Below are 27,478 nucleotides of genomic sequence, written 5' to 3'. Positions count from 1 at the left end.
CAACATCTACTACTGCATCAACACCAACTACAACACCAACAACAACTCCATCCACACCAACAAGTACTTCAACCACTGCTTCAACAACATCTACTACTGCATCAACACCAACTACAACACCAACAACAACTCCATCCACACCAACAAGTACTTCAACCACTGCTTCAACAACGTTTACTACTGCATCAACACCAACTACAACACCAACCACAACTCCATCTACACCAACAACTCCTTCAACCACAGCATCGACTACAACTCCATCCACACCAACAACTACGTCAACCACTGCTTCGACTACAACTCCATCCACACCAACAACTACTTCAACCACTGCTTCAACAACATCCACACCAACAACTCCTTCAACCACAGCATCGACTACAACTCCATCCACACCAACAACTACGTCAACCACTGCATCGACTACAACTCCATCCACACCAACAACTACGTCAACCACTGCTTCGACTACAACTCCATCCACACCAACAAGTACTTCAACCACTGCTTCAACAACGTCTACTACTGCATCAACACCTACTACAACACCAACAACAACTCCATCCACACCAACAACTACTTCAACCACTGCTTCGACTACTACTCCATCTACACCAACAAGTACTTCAACCACTGCTTCAACAACATCTACTACTGCATCAACACCAACTACAACACCAACAACAACTCCATCTACACCAACAAGTACTTCAACCACTGCTTCAACAACATCTACTACTGCATCAACACCTACTACAACACCAACAACAACTCCATCCACACAAACAACTACTTCAACCACTGCTTCAACAACGTCTACTACTGCATCAACACCAACAACAACTCCATCCACACCAACAAGTACTTCAACCACTGCTTTGAATACTACTCCATCCACACCAACAACTACTTCAACCACTGCTTCAACAACATCTACTACTGCATCAAAACCAACTTCAAAACCAACCACAACTCCATCCACACCAACAACTCCTTCAACCACTGCTTCGACTACAACTCCATCCACACCAACAACTACTTCAACCACTGCTTCAACAACATCCACACCAACAACTACTTCAACCACTGCTTTGACTACAACTCCATCTACACCAACAAGTACTTCAACCACTGCTTTGAATACTACTCCATCCACACCAACAACTACTTCAACCACTGCTTCAACAACATCTACTACTGCATCAAAACCAACTTCAAAACCAACCACAACTCCATCCACACCAACAACTCCTTCAACCACTGCTTCGACTACAACTCCATCCACACCAACAACTACTTCAACCCCTGCTTCGACTACAACTCCATCCACACCAACAACTACTTCAACCACTGCTTCGACTACTACTCCATCTACACCAACAAGTACTTCAACCACTGCTTCAACAACATCTACTACTGCATCAACACCAACTACAACACCAACAACAACTCCATCTACACCAACAACTACTTCAACCACTGCTTCAACAACATCTACTACTGCATCAACACCAACTACAACACCAACAACAACTCCATCCACACCAACAAGTACTTCAACCACTGCTTCAACAACATCTACTACTGCATCAACACCAACTACAACACCAACAACAACTCCATCCACACCAACAAGTACTTCAACCACTGCTTCAACAACGTTTACTACTGCATCAACACCAACTACAACACCAACCACAACTCCATCTACACCAACAACTCCTTCAACCACAGCATCGACTACAACTCCATCCACACCAACAACTACGTCAACCACTGCTTCGACTACAACTCCATCCACACCAACAACTACTTCAACCACTGCTTCAACAACATCCACACCAACAACTCCTTCAACCACAGCATCGACTACAACTCCATCCACACCAACAACTACGTCAACCACTGCATCGACTACAACTCCATCCACACCAACAACTACGTCAACCACTGCTTCGACTACAACTCCATCCACACCAACAAGTACTTCAACCACTGCTTCAACAACGTCTACTACTGCATCAACACCTACTACAACACCAACAACAACTCCATCCACACCAACAACTACTTCAACCACTGCTTCGACTACTACTCCATCTACACCAACAAGTACTTCAACCACTGCTTCAACAACATCTACTACTGCATCAACACCAACTACAACACCAACAACAACTCCATCTACACCAACAAGTACTTCAACCACTGCTTCAACAACATCTACTACTGCATCAACACCTACTACAACACCAACAACAACTCCATCCACACAAACAACTACTTCAACCACTGCTTCAACAACGTCTACTACTGCATCAACACCAACAACAACTCCATCCACACCAACAACTACTTCAAACACTGCTTCGACTACAACTCCATCCACACCAACAACTACTTCAAGCACTGCTTCGACTACTACTCCATCTACACCAACAACTACTTCAACCACTTCTTCAACAACATCTACTACTGCATCAACACCAACAACAACTCCATCCACACCAACAACTACTTCAACCACTGCTTCGGCTACAACTCCATTCACACCAACAACTACTTCAACCACTGCTTCAACAACTTCTACTACTGCATCAACACCTACTACAACACCAACAACAACTCCAACTACACCAACAACAACTTCAACCACTGCTTCAACAACATCTACTACTGCATCAACACCAACTACAACACCAAAAACAACTCCATCCACACCAACAACTCCTTCAACCACAGCATCGACTACAACTCCATCCACACCAACAACTACTTCAACCACTGCTTCAAAAACATCTACTACTGCATCAACACCAACTACAACACCAACCACAACTCCATCCACACCAACAACTACTTCAACCACTGCTTCAACAACGTCTACTACTGCATCAACACCTACTACAACACCAACAACAACTCCATCCACACCAACAACTACTTCAAACACTGCTTCAACAACGTCTACTACTGCATCAACACCTACTACAACACCAACAACAACTCCATCCACACCAACAACTACTTCAACCACTGCTTCGACTACTACTCCATCCACACCAACAACTACTTCAACCCCTGCTTCGACTACAACTCCATCCACACCAACAACTACTTCAACCACTGCTTCAACAACGTCTACTACTGCATCAACACCTACTACAACACCAACAACAACTCCATCCACACCAACAACTACTTCAACCACTGCTTCGACTACAACCCCATCCACACCAACAACTACTTCAACCACTGCTTCGACTACTACTGCATCTACGCCAACAAGTACTTCAACCACTGCTTCGACTACTACTCCATCTACACCAACAAGTACTTCAACCACTGCTTCAACATCTACTACTGCATCAACACCAACTACAACACCAACCACAACTCCATCCACACCAACAACTCCTTCAACCACTGCTTCAAAAACATCTACTACTGCATCAACACCAACTACAACACCAACCACAACTCCATCCACACCAACAACTCCTTCAACCACAGCATCGACTACAACTCCATCCACACCAACAACTACTTCAACCACTGCTTCAAAAACATCTACTACTGCATCAACACCAACTACAACACCAACCACAACTCCATCCACACCAACAACTACTTCAACCACTGCTTCAACAACATCTACTACTGCATCAACACCAACTACAACACCAACCACAACTCCATCCACACCAACAACTCCTTCAACCACAGCATCGACTACAACTCCATCCACACCAACAACTACTTCAACCACTGCTTCAACAACATCCACACCAACAACTACTTCAACCACTGCTTTGACTACAACTCCATCTACACCAACAAGTACTTCAACCACTGCTTCAACAACATCTACTACTGCATCCACACCAACTACAACACCAACAACAACTCTATCTACACCAACAAGTACTTCAACCACTGCTTCAACAACATCTACTACTGCATCAACACCAAATACAACACCAACAACAACTCCATCCACACCAACAAGTACTTCAACCACTGCTTTGAATACTACTCCATCCACACCAACAACTACTTCAACCACTGCTTCAACAACATCTACTACTGCATCAAAACCAACTTCAAAACCAACCACAACTCCATCCACACCAACAACTCCTTCAACCACTGCTTCGACTACAACTCCATCCACACCAACAACTACTTCAACCACTGCTTCAACAACATCCACACCAACAACTACTTCAACCACTGCTTTGACTACAACTCCATCTACACCAACAAGTACTTCAACCACTGCTTTGAATACTACTCCATCCACACCAACAACTACTTCAACCACTTCTTCAACAACATCTACTACTGCATCAAAACCAACTTCAAAACCAACCACAACTCCATCCACACCAACAACTCCTTCAACCACTGCTTCGACTACAACTCCATCCACACCAACAACTACTTCAACCCCTGCTTCGACTACAACTCCATCCACACCAACAACTACTTCAACCACTGCTTCAACAACGTCTACTACTGCATCAACACCTACTACAACACCAACAACTCCATCCACACCAACAACTACTTCAACCACTGCTTCGACTACAACCCCATCCACACCAACAACTACTTCAACCACTGCTTCGACTACTACTGCATCTACGCCAACAAGTACTTCAACCACTGCTTCGACTACTACTCCATCTACACCAACAAGTACTTCAACCACTGCTTCAACATCTACTTCTGCATCAACACCAACTACAACACCAACCACAACTCCATCCACACCAACAACTCCTTCAACCACAGCATCGACTACAACTCCATCCACACCAACAACTACTTCAACCACTGCTTCAAAAACATCTACTACTGCATCAACACCAACTACAACACCAACCACAACTCCATCCACACCAACAACTATTTCAACCACTGCTTCAACAACATCTACTACTGCATCAACACCAACTACAACACCAACCACAACTCCATCCACACCAACAAGTACTTCAACCACTGCTTCGACTACTACTGCATCTACGCCAACAAGTACTTCAACCACTGCTTCGACTACTACTCCATCTACACCAACAAGTACTTCAACCACTGCTTCAACATCTACTACTGCATCAACACCAACTACAACACCAACCACAACTCCATCCACACCAACAACTCCTTCAACCACTGCTTCAAAAACATCTACTACTGCATCAACACCAACTACAACACCAACCACAACTCCATCCACACCAACAACTCCTTCAACCACTGCTTCAAAAACATCTACTACTGCATCAACACCAACTACAACACCAACCACAACTCCATCCACACCAACAACTCCTTCAACCACAGCATCGACTACAACTCCATCCACACCAACAACTACTTCAACCACTGCTTCAAAAACATCTACTACTGCATCAACACCAACTACAACACCAACCACAACTCCATCCACACCAACAACTACTTCAACCACTGCTTCAACAACATCTACTACTGCATCAACACCAACTACAACACCAACCACAACTCCATCCACACCAACAACTCCTTCAACCACAGCATCGACTACAACTCCATCCACACCAACAACTACTTCAACCACTGCTTCAACAACATCCACACCAACAACTACTTCAACCACTGCTTTGACTACAACTCCATCTACACCAACAAGTACTTCAACCACTGCTTCAACAACATCTACTACTGCATCCACACCAACTACAACACCAACAACAACTCCATCTACACCAACAAGTACTTCAACCACTGCTTCAACAACATCTACTACTGCATCAACACCAAATACAACACCAACAACAACTCCATCCACACCAACAAGTACTTCAACCACTGCTTTGAATACTACTCCATCCACACCAACAACTACTTCAACCACTGCTTCAACAACATCTACTACTGCATCAAAACCAACTTCAAAACCAACCACAACTCCATCCACACCAACAACTCCTTCAACCACTGCTTCGACTACAACTCCATCCACATCAACAACTACTTCAACCACTGCTTCAACAACATCCACACCAACAACTACTTCAACCACTGCTTTGACTACAACTCCATCTACACCAACAAGTACTTCAACCACTGCTTTGAATACTACTCCATCCACACCAACAACTACTTCAACCACTTCTTCAACAACATCTACTACTGCATCAAAACCAACTTCAAAACCAACCACAACTCCATCCACACCAACAACTCCTTCAACCACTGCTTCGACTACAACTCCATCCACACCAACAACTACTTCAACCCCTGCTTCGACTACAACTCCATCCACACCAACAACTACTTCAACCACTGCTTCAACAACGTCTACTACTGCATCAACACCTACTACAACACCAACAACTCCATCCACACCAACAACTACTTCAACCACTGCTTCGACTACAACCCCATCCACACCAACAACTACTTCAACCACTGCTTCGACTACTACTGCATCTACGCCAACAAGTACTTCAACCACTGCTTCGACTACTACTCCATCTACACCAACAAGTACTTCAACCACTGCTTCAACATCTACTTCTGCATCAACACCAACTACAACACCAACCACAACTCCATCCACACCAACAACTCCTTCAACCACAGCATCGACTACAACTCCATCCACACCAACAACTACTTCAACCACTGCTTCAAAAACATCTACTACTGCATCAACACCAACTACAACACCAACCACAACTCCATCCACACCAACAACTATTTCAACCACTGCTTCAACAACATCTACTACTGCATCAACACCAACTACAACACCAACCACAACTCCATCCACACCAACAAGTACTTCAACCACTGCTTCGACTACTACTGCATCTACGCCAACAAGTACTTCAACCACTGCTTCGACTACTACTCCATCTACACCAACAAGTACTTCAACCACTGCTTCAACATCTACTACTGCATCAACACCAACTACAACACCAACCACAACTCCATCCACACCAACAACTCCTTCAACCACTGCTTCAAAAACATCTACTACTGCATCAACACCAACTACAACACCAACCACAACTCCATCCACACCAACAACTCCTTCAACCACTGCTTCAAAAACATCTACTACTGCATCAACACCAACTACAACACCAACCACAACTCCATCCACACCAACAACTCCTTCAACCACAGCATCGACTACAACTCCATCCACACCAACAACTACTTCAACCACTGCTTCAAAAACATCTACTACTGCATCAACACCAACTACAACACCAACCACAACTCCATCCACACCAACAACTACTTCAACCACTGCTTCAACAACATCTACTACTGCATCAACACCAACTACAACACCAACCACAACTCCATCCACACCAACAACTCCTTCAACCACAGCATCGACTACAACTCCATCCACACCAACAACTACTTCAACCACTGCTTCAACAACATCCACACCAACAACTACTTCAACCACTGCTTTGACTACAACACCAACAACAACTCCATCTACACCAACAAGTACTTCAACCACTGCTTCAACAACATCTACTACTGCATCCACACCAACTACAACACCAACAACAACTCCATCTACACCAACAAGTACTTCAACCACTGCTTCAACAACATCTACTACTGCATCAACACCAAATACAACACCAACAACAACTCCATCCACACCAACAAGTACTTCAACCACTGCTTTGAATACTACTCCATCCACACCAACAACTACTTCAACCACTGCTTCAACAACATCTACTACTGCATCAAAACCAACTTCAAAACCAACCACAACTCCATCCACACCAACAACTCCTTCAACCACTGCTTCGACTACAACTCCATCCACACCAACAACTACTTCAACCACTGCTTCAACAACATCCACACCAACAACTACTTCAACCACTGCTTTGACTACAACTCCATCTACACCAACAAGTACTTCAACCACTGCTTTGAATACTACTCCATCCACACCAACAACTACTTCAACCACTGCTTCAACAACATCTACTACTGCATCAAAACCAACTTCAAAACCAACCACAACTCCATCCACACCAACAACTCCTTCAACCACTGCTTCGACTACAACTCCATCCACACCAACAACTACTTCAACCCCTGCTTCGACTACAACTCCATCCACACCAACAACTACTTCAACCACTGCTTCAACAACGTCTACTACTGCATCAACACCTACTACAACACCAACAACAGCTCCATCCACACCAACAACTACTTCAACCACTGCTTCGACTACAACCCCATCCACACCAACAACTACTTCAACCACTGCTTCGACTACTACTGCATCTACGCCAACAAGTACTTCAACCACTGCTTCGACTACTACTCCATCTACACCAACAAGTACTTCAACCACTGCTTCAACATCTACTACTGCATCAACACCAACTACAACACCAACCACAACTCCATCCACACCAACAACTCCTTCAACCACAGCATCGACTACAACTCCATCCACACCAACAACTACTTCAACCACTGCTTCAAAAACATCTACTACTGCATCAACACCAACTACAACACCAACCACAACTCCATCCACACCAACAACTATTTCAACCACTGCTTCAACAACATCTACTACTGCATCAACACCAACTACAACACCAACCACAACTCCATCCACACCAACAAGTACTTCAACCACTGCTTCGACTACAACTCCATCCACACCAACAACTACTTCAACCACTGCTTCGACTACTACTCCATCTTCACCAACAAGTACTTCAACCACTGCATCAACAACATCTACTACTGCATCAACACCAACAACAACACCAACAACAACTCCATCCACACCAACAACTACTTCAACCACTGCTTCAACGTCTACTACTGCATCAACACCTACTACGACACCAACAACAACTCCATCCACACCAAAAACTACTTCAACCACTGCTTTGACTACAACTCCATCCACACCAACAACTACTTCAACCACTGCTTCGACTACTATTCCATCTACACCAACAACTACTTCAACCACTGCTTCAACAACGTCTACTACTGCATCAACACCTACTACGACACCAACAACAACTCCATCCACACCAACAACTACTTCAACCACTGCTTCGACTACAACTCCATCCACACCAACAACCACTTCAACCACTGCTTCGACTACTACTCCATCTACACCAACAAGTACTTCAACCACTGCATCAACAACATCTACTACTGCATCAACACCAACTACAACACCAACAACAACTCCATCCACACCAACAACTACTTCAACCACTGCCTCAACAATGTCTACTACTGCATCAATACCTACTACAACACCAACAACAACTCCATCCACACCAACAACTACTTCAACCACTGCTTCGACTACTACTCCATCTACACCAACAACTACTTCAACCACTGCTTCGACTACTACTCCATCTACACCAACAAGTACTTCAACCACTGCTTCACCAACATCTACTACTGCATCAACAACAACTACAACACCAAGAACAACTCCATCCACACCAACAAGTACTTCAACCACTGCTTCAACAACATCTACTACTGCATCAACACCAACTACAACACCAACAACAACTCCATCCACACCAACAACTACTTCAACCACTGCTTCGACTACAACTCCATCCACACCAACAACTACTTCAAACACTGCTTCGACTACTACTCCATCTACGCCAACAAGTACTTCAACCACTGCTTCGAATACTACTCCATCCACACCAACAACTACTTCAAACACTGCTTCGACAACAACTCCATCCACACCAACAACTACTTCAACCACTGCTTCGACTACTACTCCATCTACACCAACAACTACTTCAACCACTGCTTCGACTACTACTCCATCTACACCAACAAGTACTTCAACCACTGCTTCAACAACATCTACTACTGCATCAACACCAACTACAACACCAACAACAACTCCATCCACACCAACAACTACTTCAACCACTGCTTCGACTACTACTCCATCTACACCAACAACTACTTCAACCACTGCATCAACACCAACTACAACACCAACAACAACTCCATCCACACCAACAACTACTTCAACCACTGCTTCGACTACAACTCCATCCACACCAACAACTACTTCAACCACTGCTTCGACTACGACTCCAGCTACACCAACAACTACTTCAACCACTGCTTCAACAACGTCTACTACTGCATCAACACCTACTACGACACCAACAACAACTCCATCCACACCAACAACTACTTCAACCACTGCTTCGACTACAACTCCATCCACACCAACAACTACTTCAACCACTGCTTCAACGTCTACTACTGCATCAACACCTACTACGACACCAACAACAACTCCATCCACACCAAAAACTACTTCAACCACTGCTTCGACTACAACTCCATCCACACCAACAACTACTTCAACCACTGCTTCGACTACTACTCCATCTACACCAACAACTACTTCAACCACTGCTTCAACAACGTCTACTACTGCATCAACACCTACTACGACACCAACAACAACTCCATCCACACCAACAACTACTTCAACCACTGCTTCGACTACAACTCCATCCACACCAACAACTACTTCAACCACTGCTTCGACTACTACTCCATCTTCACCAACAAGTACTTCAACCACTGCATCAACAACATCTACTACTGCATCAACACCAACTACAACACCAACAACAACTCTATCCACACCAACGACTACTTCAACCACTGCTTCGACTACTACTCCATCTACACCAACAAGTACTTCAACCACTGCTTCAACAACATCTACTACCGCATCAACACCAACAACTCCATCCACACCAACAACTACTTCAACCACTGCTCCGACTACAACTCCATCCACACCAACAACTACTTCAACCACTGCTTCGACTACTACTCCATCTACACCAACAACTACTTCAACCACTGCATCAACACCAACTACAACACCAACAACAACTCCATCCACACCAACAACTACTTCAACCACTGCTTCGACTACAACTCCATCCACACCAACAACTACTTCAACCACTGCTTCAACAAGATCTACTACTGCATCAACACCAACTACAACACCAAGAACAACTCCATCCACACCAACAACTCCTTCAACCACTGCATCAACACCAACTACAACACCAACAACAACTCCATCCACACCAACAACTACTTCAACCACTGCTTCGACTACAACTCCATCCACACCAACAACTACTTCAACCACTGCTTCGACTACGACTCCAGCTACACCAACAACTACTTCAACCACTGCTTCAACAACGTCTACTACTGCATCAACACCTGCTACGACACCAACAACAACTCCATCCACACCAACAACTACTTCAACCACTGCTTCGACTACTACTCCATCTACACCAACAACTACTTCAACCACTGCTTCAACAACGTCTACTACTGCATCAACACCTACTACGACACCAACAACAACTCCATCCACACCAACAACTACTTCAACCACTGCTTCGACTACAACTCCATCCACACCAACAACTACTTCAACCACTGCTTCGACTACTACTCCATCTTCACCAACAAGTACTTCAACCACTGCATCAACAACATCTACTACTGCATCAACACCAACTACAACACCAACAACAACTCTATCCACACCAACGACTACTTCAACCACTGCTTCGACTACTACTCCATCTACACCAACAAGTACTTCAACCACTGCTTCAACAACATCTACTACCGCATCAACACCAACAACTCCATCCACACCAACAACTACTTCAACCACTGCTCCGACTACAACTCCATCCACACCAACAACTACTTCAACCACTGCTTCGACTACTACTCCATCTACACCAACAACTACTTCAACCACTGCATCAACACCAACTACAACACCAACAACAACTCCATCCACACCAACAACTACTTCAACCACTGCTTCGACTACAACTCCATCCACACCAACAACTACTTCAACCACTGCTTCAACAAGATCTACTACTGCATCAACACCAACTACAACACCAAGAACAACTCCATCCACACCAACAACTCCTTCAACCACTGCATCAACACCAACTACAACACCAACAACAACTCCATCCACACCAACAACTACTTCAACCACTGCTTCGACTACAACTCCATCCACACCAACAACTACTTCAACCACTGCTTCGACTACGACTCCAGCTACACCAACAACTACTTCAACCACTGCTTCAACAACGTCTACTACTGCATCAACACCTGCTACGACACCAACAACAACTCCATCCACACCAACAACTACTTCAACCACTGCTTCGACTACAACTCCATCCACACCAACAACTACTTCAACCACTGCTTCAACGTCTACTACTGCATCAACACCTACTACGACACCAACAACAACTCCATCCACACCAAAAACTACTTCAACCACTGCTTCGACTACAACTCCATCCACACCAACAACTACTTCAACCACTGCTTCGACTACTACTCCATCTACACCAACAACTACTTCAACCACTGCTTCAACAACGTCTACTACTGCATCAACACCTACTACGACACCAACAACAACTCCATCCACACCAACAACTACTTCAACCACTGCTTCGACTACAACTCCATCCACACCAACAACTACTTCAACCACTGCTTCGACTACTACTCCATCTTCACCAACAAGTACTTCAACCACTGCATCAACAACATCTACTACTGCATCAACACCAACTACAACACCAACAACAACTCTATCCACACCAACGACTACTTCAACCACTGCTTCGACTACTACTCCATCTACACCAACAAGTACTTCAACCACTGCTTCAACAACATCTACTACCGCATCAACACCAACAACTCCATCCACACCAACAACTACTTCAACCACTGCTCCGACTACAACTCCATCCACACCAACAACTACTTCAACCACTGCTTCGACTACTACTCCATCTACACCAACAACTACTTCAACCACTGCATCAACACCAACTACAACACCAACAACAACTCCATCCACACCAACAACTACTTCAACCACTGCTTCGACTACAACTCCATCCACACCAACAACTACTTCAACCACTGCTTCAACAAGATCTACTACTGCATCAACACCAACTACAACACCAAGAACAACTCCATCCACACCAACAACTCCTTCAACCACTGCATCAACACCAACTACAACACCAACAACAACTCCATCCACACCAACAACTACTTCAACCACTGCTTCGACTACAACTCCATCCACACCAACAACTACTTCAACCACTGCTTCGACTACGACTCCAGCTACACCAACAAGTACTTCAACCACTGCTTCAACAACATCTACTACTGCATCAACACCAACTACAACACCAACAACAACTCCATCCACACCAACAACTACTTCAACCACTGCTTCGACTACAACTCCATCCACACCAACAACTACTTCAACCACTACTACTCCATCTACACCAACAACTACTTCAACCACTGCATCAACACCAACTACAACACCAACAACAACTCCATCCACACCAACAACTACTTCAACCACTGCTTCGACTACAACTCCATCCACACCAACAACTACTTCAACCACTGCTTCAACAAGATCTACTACTGCATCAACACCAACTACAACACCAAGAACAACTCCATCCACACCAACAACTCCTTCAACCACTGCATCAACACCAACTACAACACCAACAACAACTCCATCCACACCAACAACTACTTCAACCACTGCTTCAACAACATCTACTACTGCATCAACACCAACAACAACACCAACAACAACTCCATCCACACCAACAACTACTTCAACCACTGCTTCAACGTTTACTACTGCATCAACACCTACTACGACACCAACAACAACTCCATCCACACCAACAACCACTTCAACCACTGCTTCGACTACTACTCCATCTACACCAACAAGTACTTCAACCACTGCATCAACAACATCTACTACTGCATCAACACCAACTACAACACCAACAACAACTCCATCCACACCAACAACTACTTCAACCACTGCCTCAACAATGTCTACTACTGCATCAATACCTACTACAACACCAACAACAACTCCATCCACACCAACAACTACTTCAACCACTGCTTCGACTACTACTCCATCTACACCAACAACTACTTCAACCACTGCTTCGACTACTACTCCATCTACACCAACAAGTACTTCAACCACTGCTTCACCAACATCTACTACTGCATCAACAACAACTACAACACCAAGAACAACTCCATCCACACCAACAAGTACTTCAACCACTGCTTCAACAACATCTACTACTGTATCAACACCAACTACAACACCAACAACAACTCCATCCACACCAACAACTACTTCAACCACTGCTTCGACTACAACTCCATCCACACCAACAACTACTTCAAACACTGCTTCGACTACTACTCCATCTACGCCAACAAGTACTTCAACCACTGCTTCGACTACTACTCCATCCACACCAACAACTACTTCAAACACTGCTTCGACTACTACTCCATCTACGCCAACAAGTACTTCAACCACTGCTTCGACTACTACTCCATCTACACCAACAAGTACTTCAACCACTGCTTCAACAACATCTACTACTGCATCAACACCAACTACAACACCAACAACAACTCCATCCACACCAACAACTACTTCAACCACTGCTTCGACAACAACTCCATCCACACCAACAACTACTTCAACCACTGCTTCAACAGCATCTACCACTGCATCAACCATTGCTTCAACTGCATCTACCACTGTATCCACACTAACTACATCACCAATGACAACAACAAGTCTAACTACAACAAACTCTGCAACCTCCACAACTGTTGCACGTCGGGTGGTTTTCAGATCTCGTTCGGACACATTTAAAAGTGATTTGCTGAACATGTCATCTGCTGATTTTCAAAACCGAGCTAGCAATATAAAGGGACAGGTAAATGTCACATTATTATTTTGTATCATATTTATTAGAGACCTGAATATGTGATAGACAACTTACTGAATTGCCATTATGTTTGGCAAATAATATTTCACTGTGTTATTTTACTTTCAAGCTCGATCCTTTGTACCGAACTGAATTCAACTCTTACAATTCCATGGACGTGGTTGCATTCAGGTAATTTCTAAGGACATTGTTGACACATTGACACAGGTAAAGAATTGTGGCCTAAATCTGAATCCTCTTTCATTTCTATTTTTCTTCCTGAAGAAACGGATCAATCATTAACGACATGATCATCAGCTTCAAAAGCCCATCTGTTCCAGATAATACTCAGGTTGAGAGTGTGTTAATCAGTGCGGCATCAACTGTCTCTGGATTTGATATTGAAATCAGCTCCATCACTGTGACTGATGACATAGGTAAGAAATTTGACATGCTCATGGTTGAAAAAGAAATTCAGAAAGTCAATGATTGTAAGTTTAAATAAGATTTGAATTTCTTTCCAACTACAGCAGAAACTTCAACAGCATCCACATCTATAACTGCTTCAACCACCGTGTTGACGACAACTACATCCACACCAACAACTGCTTCAACCTCCGCTTCAAGGACAACTGCATCCACACCAACTGCTTCAGCCACCGCGTCAACGACAACTCCAGCCAGACCAACAACTACTTCAACCACTGCTTCAACAACATCTACTACTGCATCAAAACCAAAAACAAAACCAACTACAACTCCATCCACACCAACAAGTACTTCAACCACTGCTTCAACAACATCTACTACTGCATCAACACCAACTACAACACCAACAACAACTCCATCCACACCAACAACTACTTCAACCACTGCATCAACACCAAGTACAACAGCAACAACTACTCCATCCACACCAACAACTACTTCAACCACTGCTTCAACAACATCTACCACTGCATCAACACCAACTACAACACCGACAACAACTCCATCCACACCAACAACTACTTCAACCACTGCTTCGACTACTACTGCATCAACACCAACAACAACACCAACAACAACTCCATCCACACCAACAACTACTTCAACCACTGCTTCAACGTCTACTACTGCATCAACACCTACTACGACACCAACAACAACTCCATCCACACCAAAAACTACTTCAACCACTGCTTCGACTACAACTCCATCCACACCAACAACTACTTCAACCACTGCTTCGACTACTACTCCATCTACACCAACAACTACTTCAACCACTGCTTCAACAACGTCTACTACTGCACCAACACCTACTACGACACCAACAACAACTCCATCCACACCAACAACTACTTCAACCACTGCTTCGACTACAACTCCATCCACACCAACAACTACTTCAACCACTGCTTCGACTACTACTCCATCTTCACCAACAAGTACTTCAACCACTGCATCAACAACATCTACTACTGCATCAACACCAACTACAACACCAACAACAACTCTGTCCACACCAACGACTACTTCAACCACTGCTTTGACTACTACTCCATCTACACCAACAAGTACTTCAAACACTGCTTCAACAACATCTACTACCGCATCAACACCAACTACAACACCAACAACAACTCCATCCACACCAACAACTACTTCAACCACTGCTCCGACTACAACTCCATCCACACCAACAACTACTTCAACCACTGCTTCGACTACTACTCCATCTACACCAACAACTACTTCAACCACTGCATCAACACCAACTACAACACCAACAACAACTCCATCCACACCAACAACTACTTCAACCACTGCTTCGACTACAACTCCATCCACACCAACAACTACTTCAACCACTGCTTCAACAAGATCTACTACTGCATCAACACCAACTACAACACCAAGAACAACTCCATCCGCACCAACAACTCCTTCAACCACTGCATCAACACCAACTACAACACCAACAACAACTCCATCCACACCAACAACTACTTCAACCACTGCTTCGACTACTAGTCCATCTACACCAACAAGTACTTCAACCACTGCTTCAACAACATCTACTACTGCATCAACACCAACAACAACACCAACAACAACTCCATCCACACCAACAACTACTTCAACCACTGCTTCAACGTCTACTACTGCATCAACACCTACTACGACACCAACAACAACTCCATCCACACCAAAAACTACTTCAACCACTTCTTCGACTACAACTCCATCCACACCAACAACTACTTCAACCACTGCTTCGACTACTACTCCATCTACACCAACAACTACTTCAACCACTGCTTCAACAACGTCTACTACTGCATCAACAACAACTCCATCCACACCAACAACTACTTCAACCACTGCTTCGACTACAACTCCATCCACACCAACAACTACTTCAACCACTGCTTCGACTACTACTCCATCTACACCAACAACTACTTCAACCACTGCTTCAACAACGTCTACTACTGCATCAACACCAACTACAACACCAACAACAACTCCATCCACACCAACAACTACTTCAACCACTGCTTCGACTACAACTCCATCCACACCAACAACTACTTCAAACACTGCTTCGACTACTACTCCATCTACGCCGACAAGTACTTCAACCACTGCTTCGACTACTACTCCATCTACACCAACAAGTACTTCAACCACTGCTTCAACAACATCTACTACTGCATCAACACCAAATACAACACCAACCACAACTCCATCCACACCAACAACTCCTTCAACCACAGCATCGGCTACAACTCCATCCACACCAACAACTACTTCAAACACTGCTTCGACTACTACTCCATCTACGCCGACAAGTACTTCAACCACTGCTTCGACTACTAATCCATCTACACCAACAAGTACTTCAACCACTGCTTCAACAACATCTACTACTGCATCAACACCAACTACAACACCAACAACAACTCCATCCACACCAACAAGTACTTCAACCACTGCTTCAACAACATCCACACCAACAACTACTTCAACCACTGCTTTGACTATGACTCCATCTACACCAACAAGTACTTCAACCACTGCTTCAACAACATCTACTACTGCATCAACACCAACTACAACACCAACAACAACTCCATCCACACCAACAAGTACTTCAACCACTGCTTCGACTACAACTCCATCTACACCAACAAGTACTTCAACCACTGCTTCAACAACATCTACTACTGCATCAACACCAACAACAACTCCATCCACACCAACAACTACTTCAACCACTGCTTCAACAATGTCTACTACTGCATCAACACCTACTACAACACCAACAACTCCATCTACACCAACAACTACTTCAACCACCGCTTCGACTACTACTCCATCTACGCCAACAACAACTCCATCCACACCAAAAACTACTTCAACCACTTCTTCGACTACAACTCCATCCACACCAACAACTACTTCAACCACTGCTTCGACTACTACTCCATCTACACCAACAACTACTTCAACCACTGCTTCGACAACGTCTACTACTGCATCAACAACAACTCCATCCACACCAACAACTACTTCAACCCCTGCTTCGACTACAACTCCATCCACACCAACAACTACTTCAACCACTGCTTCAACAACGTCTACTACTGCATCAACACCTACTACAACACCAACAACAACTCCATCCACACCAACAACTACTTCAACCACTGCTTCGACTACAACCCCATCCACACCAACAACTACTTCAACCACTGCTTCGACTACTACTGCATCTACGCCAACAAGTACTTCAACCACTGCTTCGACTACTACTCCATCTACACCAACAAGTACTTCAACCACTGCTTCAACATCTACTACTGCATCAACACCAACTACAACACCAACCACAACTCCATCCACACCAACAACTCCTTCAACCACTGCTTCAAAAACATCTACTACTGCATCAACACCAACTACAACACCAACCACAACTCCATCCACACCAACAACTCCTTCAACCACAGCATCGACTACAACTCCATCCACACCAACAACTACTTCAACCACTGCTTCAAAAACATCTACTACTGCATCAACACCAACTACAACACCAACCACAACTCCATCCACACCAACAACTACTTCAACCACTGCTTCAACAACATCTACTACTGCATCAACACCAACTACAACACCAACCACAACTCCATCCACACCAACAACTCCTTCAACCACAGCATCGACTACAACTCCATCCACACCAACAACTACTTCAACCACTGCTTCAACAACATCCACACCAACAACTACTTCAACCACTGCTTTGACTACAACTCCATCTACACCAACAAGTACTTCAACCACTGCTTCAACAACATCTACTACTGCATCCACACCAACTACAACACCAACAACAACTCCATCTACACCAACAAGTACTTCAACCACTGCTTCAACAACATCTACTACTGCATCAACACCAAATACAACACCAACAACAACTCCATCCACACCAACAAGTACTTCAACCACTGCTTTGAATACTACTCCATCCACACCAACAACTACTTCAACCACTGCTTCAACAACATCTACTACTGCATCAAAACCAACTTCAAAACCAACCACAATTCCATCCACACCAACAACTCCTTCAACCACTGCTTCGACTACAACTCCATCCACACCAACAACTACTTCAACCACTGCTTCAACAACATCCACACCAACAACTACTTCAACCACTGCTTTGACTACAACTCCATCTACACCAACAAGTACTTCAACCACTGCTTTGAATACTACTCCATCCACACCAACAACTACTTCAACCACTGCTTCAACAACATCTACTACTGCATCAAAACCAACTTCAAAACCAACCACAACTCCATCCACACCAACAACTCCTTCAACCACTGCTTCGACTACAACTCCATCCACACCAACAACTACTTCAACCCCTGCTTCGACTACAACTCCATCCACACCAACAACTACTTCAACCACTGCTTCAACAACGTCTACTACTGCATCAACACCTACTACAACACCAACAACTCCATCCACACCAACAACTACTTCAACCACTGCTTCGACTACAACCCCATCCACACCAACAACTACTTCAACCACTGCTTCGACTACTACTGCATCTACGCCAACAAGTACTTCAACCACTGCTTCGACTACTACTCCATCTACACCAACAAGTACTTCAACCACTGCTTCAACATCTACTTCTGCATCAACACCAACTACAACACCAACCACAACTCCATCCACACCAACAACTCCTTCAACCACAGCATCGACTACAACTCCATCCACACCAACAACTACTTCAACCACTGCTTCAAAAACATCTACTACTGCATCAACACCAACTACAACACCAACCACAACTCCATCCACACCAACAACTATTTCAACCACTGCTTCAACAACATCTACTACTGCATCAACACCAACTACAACACCAACCACAACTCCATCCACACCAACAAGTACTTCAACCACTGCTTCGACTACTACTGCATCTACGCCAACAAGTACTTCAACCACTGCTTCGACTACTACTCCATCTACACCAACAAGTACTTCAACCACTGCTTCAACATCTACTACTGCATCAACACCAACTACAACACCAACCACAACTCCATCCACACCAACAACTCCTTCAACCACTGCTTCAAAAACATCTACTACTGCATCAACACCAACTACAACACCAACCACAACTCCATCCACACCAACAACTCCTTCAACCACTGCTTCAAAAAACATCTACTACTGCATCAACACCAACTACAACACCAACCACAACTCCATCCACACCAACAACTCCTTCAACCACAGCATCGACTACAACTCCATCCACACCAACAACTACTTCAACCACTGCTTCAAAAACATCTACTACTGCATCAACACCAACTACAACACCAACCACAACTCCATCCACACCAACAACTACTTCAACCACTGCTTCAACAACATCTACTACTGCATCAACACCAACTACAACACCAACCACAACTCCATCCACACCAACAACTCCTTCAACCACAGCATCGACTACAACTCCATCCACACCAACAACTACTTCAACCACTGCTTCAACAACATCCACACCAACAACTACTTCAACCACTGCTTTGACTACAACTCCATCTACACCAACAAGTACTTCAACCACTGCTTCAACAACATCTACTACTGCATCCACACCAACTACAACACCAACAACAACTCCATCTACACCAACAAGTACTTCAACCACTGCTTCAACAACATCTACTACTGCATCAACACCAAATACAACACCAACAACAACTCCATCCACACCAACAAGTACTTCAACCACTGCTTTGAATACTACTCCATCCACACCAACAACTACTTCAACCACTGCTTCAACAACATCTACTACTGCATCAAAACCAACTTCAAAACCAACCACAACTCCATCCACACCAACAACTCCTTCAACCACTGCTTCGACTACAACTCCATCCACACCAACAACTACTTCAACCACTGCTTCAACAACATCCACACCAACAACTACTTCAACCACTGCTTTGACTACAACTCCATCTACACCAACAAGTACTTCAACCACTGCTTTGAATACTACTCCATCCACACCAACAACTACTTCAACCACTGCTTCAACAACATCTACTACTGCATCAACACCAACTACAACACCAACCACAACTCCATCCACACCAACAACTCCTTCAACCACAGCATCGACTACAACTCCATCCACACCAACAACTACTTCAACCACTGCTTCAACAACATCCACACCAACAACTACTTCAACCACTGCTTTGACTACAACTCCATCTACACCAACAAGTACTTCAACCACTGCTTCAACAACATCTACTACTGCATCCACACCAACTACAACACCAACAACAACTCCATCTACACCAACAAGTACTTCAACCACTGCTTCAACAACATCTACTACTGCATCAACACCAAATACAACACCAACAACAACTCCATCCACACCAACAAGTACTTCAACCACTGCTTTGAATACTACTCCATCCACACCAACAACTACTTCAACCACTGCTTCAACAACATCTACTACTGCATCAAAACCAACTTCAAAACCAACCACAATTCCATCCACACCAACAACTCCTTCAACCACTGCTTCGACTACAACTCCATCCACACCAACAACTACTTCAACCACTGCTTCAACAACATCCACACCAACAACTACTTCAACCACTGCTTTGACTACAACTCCATCTACACCAACAAGTACTTCAACCACTGCTTTGAATACTACTCCATCCACACCAACAACTACTTCAACCACTGCTTCAACAACATCTACTACTGCATCAAAACCAACTTCAAAACCAACCACAACTCCATCCACACCAACAACTCCTTCAACCACTGCTTCGACTACAACTCCATCCACACCAACAACTACTTCAACCCCTGCTTCGACTACAACTCCATCCACACCAACAACTACTTCAACCACTGCTTCAACAACGTCTACTACTGCATCAACACCTACTACAACACCAACAACTCCATCCACACCAACAACTACTTCAACCACTGCTTCGACTACAACCCCATCCACACCAACAACTACTTCAACCACTGCTTCGACTACTACTGCATCTACGCCAACAAGTACTTCAACCACTGCTTCGACTACTACTCCATCTACACCAACAAGTACTTCAACCACTGCTTCAACATCTACTTCTGCATCAACACCAACTACAACACCAACCACAACTCCATCCACACCAACAACTCCTTCAACCACAGCATCGACTACAACTCCATCCACACCAACAACTACTTCAACCACTGCTTCAAAAACATCTACTACTGCATCAACACCAACTACAACACCAACCACAACTCCATCCACACCAACAACTATTTCAACCACTGCTTCAACAACATCTACTACTGCATCAACACCAACTACAACACCAACCACAACTCCATCCACACCAACAAGTACTTCAACCACTGCTTCGACTACTACTGCATCTACGCCAACAAGTACTTCAACCACTGCTTCGACTACTACTCCATCTACACCAACAAGTACTTCAACCACTGCTTCAACATCTACTACTGCATCAACACCAACTACAACACCAACCACAACTCCATCCACACCAACAACTCCTTCAACCACTGCTTCAAAAACATCTACTACTGCATCAACACCAACTACAACACCAACCACAACTCCATCCACACCAACAACTCCTTCAACCACTGCTTCAAAAACATCTACTACTGCATCAACACCAACTACAACACCAACCACAACTCCATCCACACCAACAACTCCTTCAACCACAGCATCGACTACAACTCCATCCACACCAACAACTACTTCAACCACTGCTTCAAAAACATCTACTACTGCATCAACACCAACTACAACACCAACCACAACTCCATCCACACCAACAACTACTTCAACCACTGCTTCAACAACATCTACTACTGCATCAACACCAACTACAACACCAACCACAACTCCATCCACACCAACAACTCCTTCAACCACAGCATCGACTACAACTCCATCCACACCAACAACTACTTCAACCACTGCTTCAACAACATCCACACCAACAACTACTTCAACCACTGCTTTGACTACAACTCCATCTACACCAACAAGTACTTCAACCACTGCTTCAACAACATCTACTACTGCATCCACACCAACTACAACACCAACAACAACTCCATCTACACCAACAAGTACTTCAACCACTGCTTCAACAACATCTACTACTGCATCAACACCAAATACAACACCAACAACAACTCCATCCACACCAACAAGTACTTCAACCACTGCTTTGAATACTACTCCATCCACACCAACAACTACTTCAACCACTGCTTCAACAACATCTACTACTGCATCAAAACCAACTTCAAAACCAACCACAACTCCATCCACACCAACAACTCCTTCAACCACTGCTTCGACTACAACTCCATCCACACCAACAACTACTTCAACCACTGCTTCAACAACATCCACACCAACAACTACTTCAACCACTGCTTTGACTACAACTCCATCTACACCAACAAGTACTTCAACCACTGCTTTGAATACTACTCCATCCACACCAACAACTACTTCAACCACTGCTTCAACAACATCTACTACTGCATCAAAACCAACTTCAAAACCAACCACAACTCCATCCACACCAACAACTCCTTCAACCACTGCTTCGACTACAACTCCATCCACACCAACAACTACTTCAACCCCTGCTTCGACTACAACTCCATCCACACCAACAACTACTTCAACCACTGCTTCAACAACGTCTACTACTGCATCAACACCTACTACAACACCAACAACAGCTCCATCCACACCAACAACTACTTCAACCACTGCTTCGACTACAACCCCATCCACACCAACAACTACTTCAACAACTGCTTCGACTACTACTGCATCTACGCCAACAAGTACTTCAACCACTGCTTCGACTACTACTCCATCTACACCAACAAGTACTTCAACCACTGCTTCAACATCTACTACTGCATCAACACCAACTACAACACCAACCACAACTCCATCCACACCAACAACTCCTTCAACCACAGCATCGACTACAACTCCATCCACACCAACAACTACTTCAACCACTGCTTCAAAAACATCTACTACTGCATCAACACCAACTACAACACCAACCACAACTCCATCCACACCAACAACTATTTCAACCACTGCTTCAACAACATCTACTACTGCATCAACACCAACTACAACACCAACCACAACTCCATCCACACCAACAAGTACTTCAACCACTGCTTCGACTACAACTCCATCCACACCAACAACTACTTCAACCACTGCTTCGACTACTACTCCATCTTCACCAACAAGTACTTCAACCACTGCATCAACAACATCTACTACTGCATCAACACCAACAACAACACCAACAACAACTCCATCCACACCAACAACTACTTCAACCACTGCTTCAACGTCTACTACTGCATCAACACCTACTACGACACCAACAACAACTCCATCCACACCAAAAACTACTTCAACCACTGCTTTGACTACAACTCCATCCACACCAACAACTACTTCAACCACTGCTTCGACTACTATTCCATCTACACCAACAACTACTTCAACCACTGCTTCAACAACGTCTACTACTGCATCAACACCTACTACGACACCAACAACAACTCCATCCACACCAACAACTACTTCAACCACTGCTTCGACTACAACTCCATCCACACCAACAACCACTTCAACCACTGCTTCGACTACTACTCCATCTACACCAACAAGTACTTCAACCACTGCATCAACAACATCTACTACTGCATCAACACCAACTACAACACCAACAACAACTCCATCCACACCAACAACTACTTCAACCACTGCCTCAACAATGTCTACTACTGCATCAATACCTACTACAACACCAACAACAACTCCATCCACACCAACAACTACTTCAACCACTGCTTCGACTACTACTCCATCTACACCAACAACTACTTCAACCACTGCTTCGACTACTACTCCATCTACACCAACAAGTACTTCAACCACTGCTTCACCAACATCTACTACTGCATCAACAACAACTACAACACCAAGAACAACTCCATCCACACCAACAAGTACTTCAACCACTGCTTCAACAACATCTACTACTGCATCAACACCAACTACAACACCAACAACAACTCCATCCACACCAACAACTACTTCAACCACTGCTTCGACTACAACTCCATCCACACCAACAACTACTTCAAACACTGCTTCGACTACTACTCCATCTACGCCAACAAGTACTTCAACCACTGCTTCGACTACTACTCCATCCACACCAACAACTACTTCAAACACTGCTTCGACAACAACTCCATCCACACCAACAACTACTTCAACCACTGCTTCGACTACTACTCCATCTACACCAACAACTACTTCAACCACTGCTTCGACTACTACTCCATCTACACCAACAAGTACTTCAACCACTGCTTCAACAACATCTACTACTGCATCAACACCAACTACAACACCAACAACAACTCCATCCACACCAACAACTACTTCAACCACTGCTTCGACTACTACTCCATCTACACCAACAACTACTTCAACCACTGCATCAACACCAACTACAACACCAACAACAACTCCATCCACACCAACAACTACTTCAACCACTGCTTCGACTACAACTCCATCCACACCAACAACTACTTCAACCACTGCTTCGACTACGACTCCAGCTACACCAACAACTACTTCAACCACTGCTTCAACAACGTCTACTACTGCATCAACACCTACTACGACACCAACAACAACTCCATCCACACCAACAACTACTTCAACCACTGCTTCGACTACAACTCCATCCACACCAACAACTACTTCAACCACTGCTTCAACGTCTACTACTGCATCAACACCTACTACGACACCAACAACAACTCCATCCACACCAAAAACTACTTCAACCACTGCTTCGACTACAACTCCATCCACACCAACAACTACTTCAACCACTGCTTCGACTACTACTCCATCTACACCAACAACTACTTCAACCACTGCTTCAACAACGTCTACTACTGCATCAACACCTACTACGACACCAACAACAACTCCATCCACACCAACAACTACTTCAACCACTGCTTCGACTACAACTCCATCCACACCAACAACTACTTCAACCACTGCTTCGACTACTACTCCATCTTCACCAACAAGTACTTCAACCACTGCATCAACAACATCTACTACTGCATCAACACCAACTACAACACCAACAACAACTCTATCCACACCAACGACTACTTCAACCACTGCTTCGACTACTACTCCATCTACACCAACAAGTACTTCAACCACTGCTTCAACAACATCTACTACCGCATCAACACCAACAACTCCATCCACACCATCAACTACTTCAACCACTGCTCCGACTACAACTCCATCCACACCAACAACTACTTCAACCACTGCTTCGACTACTACTCCATCTACACCAACAACTACTTCAACCACTGCATCAACACCAACTACAACACCAACAACAACTCCATCCACACCAACAACTACTTCAACCACTGCTTCGACTACAACTCCATCCACACCAACAACTACTTCAACCACTGCTTCAACAAGATCTACTACTGCATCAACACCAACTACAACACCAAGAACAACTCCATCCACACCAACAACTCCTTCAACCACTGCATCAACACCAACTACAACACCAACAACAACTCCATCCACACCAACAACTACTTCAACCACTGCTTCGACTACAACTCCATCCACACCAACAACTACTTCAACCACTGCTTCGACTACGACTCCAGCTACACCAACAACTACTTCAACCACTGCTTCAACAACGTCTACTACTGCATCAACACCTGCTACG

At 44.3% G+C, this 27,478-nt stretch overlaps 2 protein-coding genes across 2 annotated transcripts in view; both read left to right on the top strand.

Moving 5' to 3' along the window:
• LOC146969341 (uncharacterized) overlaps positions 1-15,486 on the top strand; it is a 37,952-nt gene extending 22,466 nt beyond the window's left edge. The window contains exons 6-10 of the mRNA XM_085759387.1: positions 5,958-7,484; positions 10,083-10,717; positions 14,480-14,990; positions 15,112-15,173; positions 15,267-15,486. Coding sequence (XP_085615513.1) covers positions 5,958-7,484; positions 10,083-10,717; positions 14,480-14,990; positions 15,112-15,173; positions 15,267-15,486 — 2,955 coding nt within the window. The remainder of the gene's footprint in view (positions 1-5,957; positions 7,485-10,082; positions 10,718-14,479; positions 14,991-15,111; positions 15,174-15,266) is intronic.
• A 3,246-nt stretch (positions 15,487-18,732) lies between these two features.
• Positions 18,733-26,851, top strand: LOC146969340 (uncharacterized; the record flags this gene model as incomplete). The annotated part of the gene is made up of 4 exons (XM_085759386.1): positions 18,733-19,376; positions 19,905-20,492; positions 20,899-21,143; positions 26,214-26,851. Coding segments are annotated over 4 exons (2,115 nt in total), but the record flags the coding sequence as incomplete, so codon positions are not given.
• Between the last annotated feature and the right edge of the window lie 627 nt (positions 26,852-27,478).

Source organism: Trachurus japonicus, chromosome 18 (genome assembly GCF_045865225.1).
Source record: "Trachurus japonicus isolate A0001 chromosome 18, Traja_1.0".
In the NCBI taxonomy this organism is placed as follows: domain Eukaryota; kingdom Metazoa; phylum Chordata; class Actinopteri; order Carangiformes; family Carangidae; genus Trachurus; species Trachurus japonicus.
Note: the sequence above shows the minus strand (reverse complement) of the source record. Positions and strands in the feature narration are given on the sequence as shown.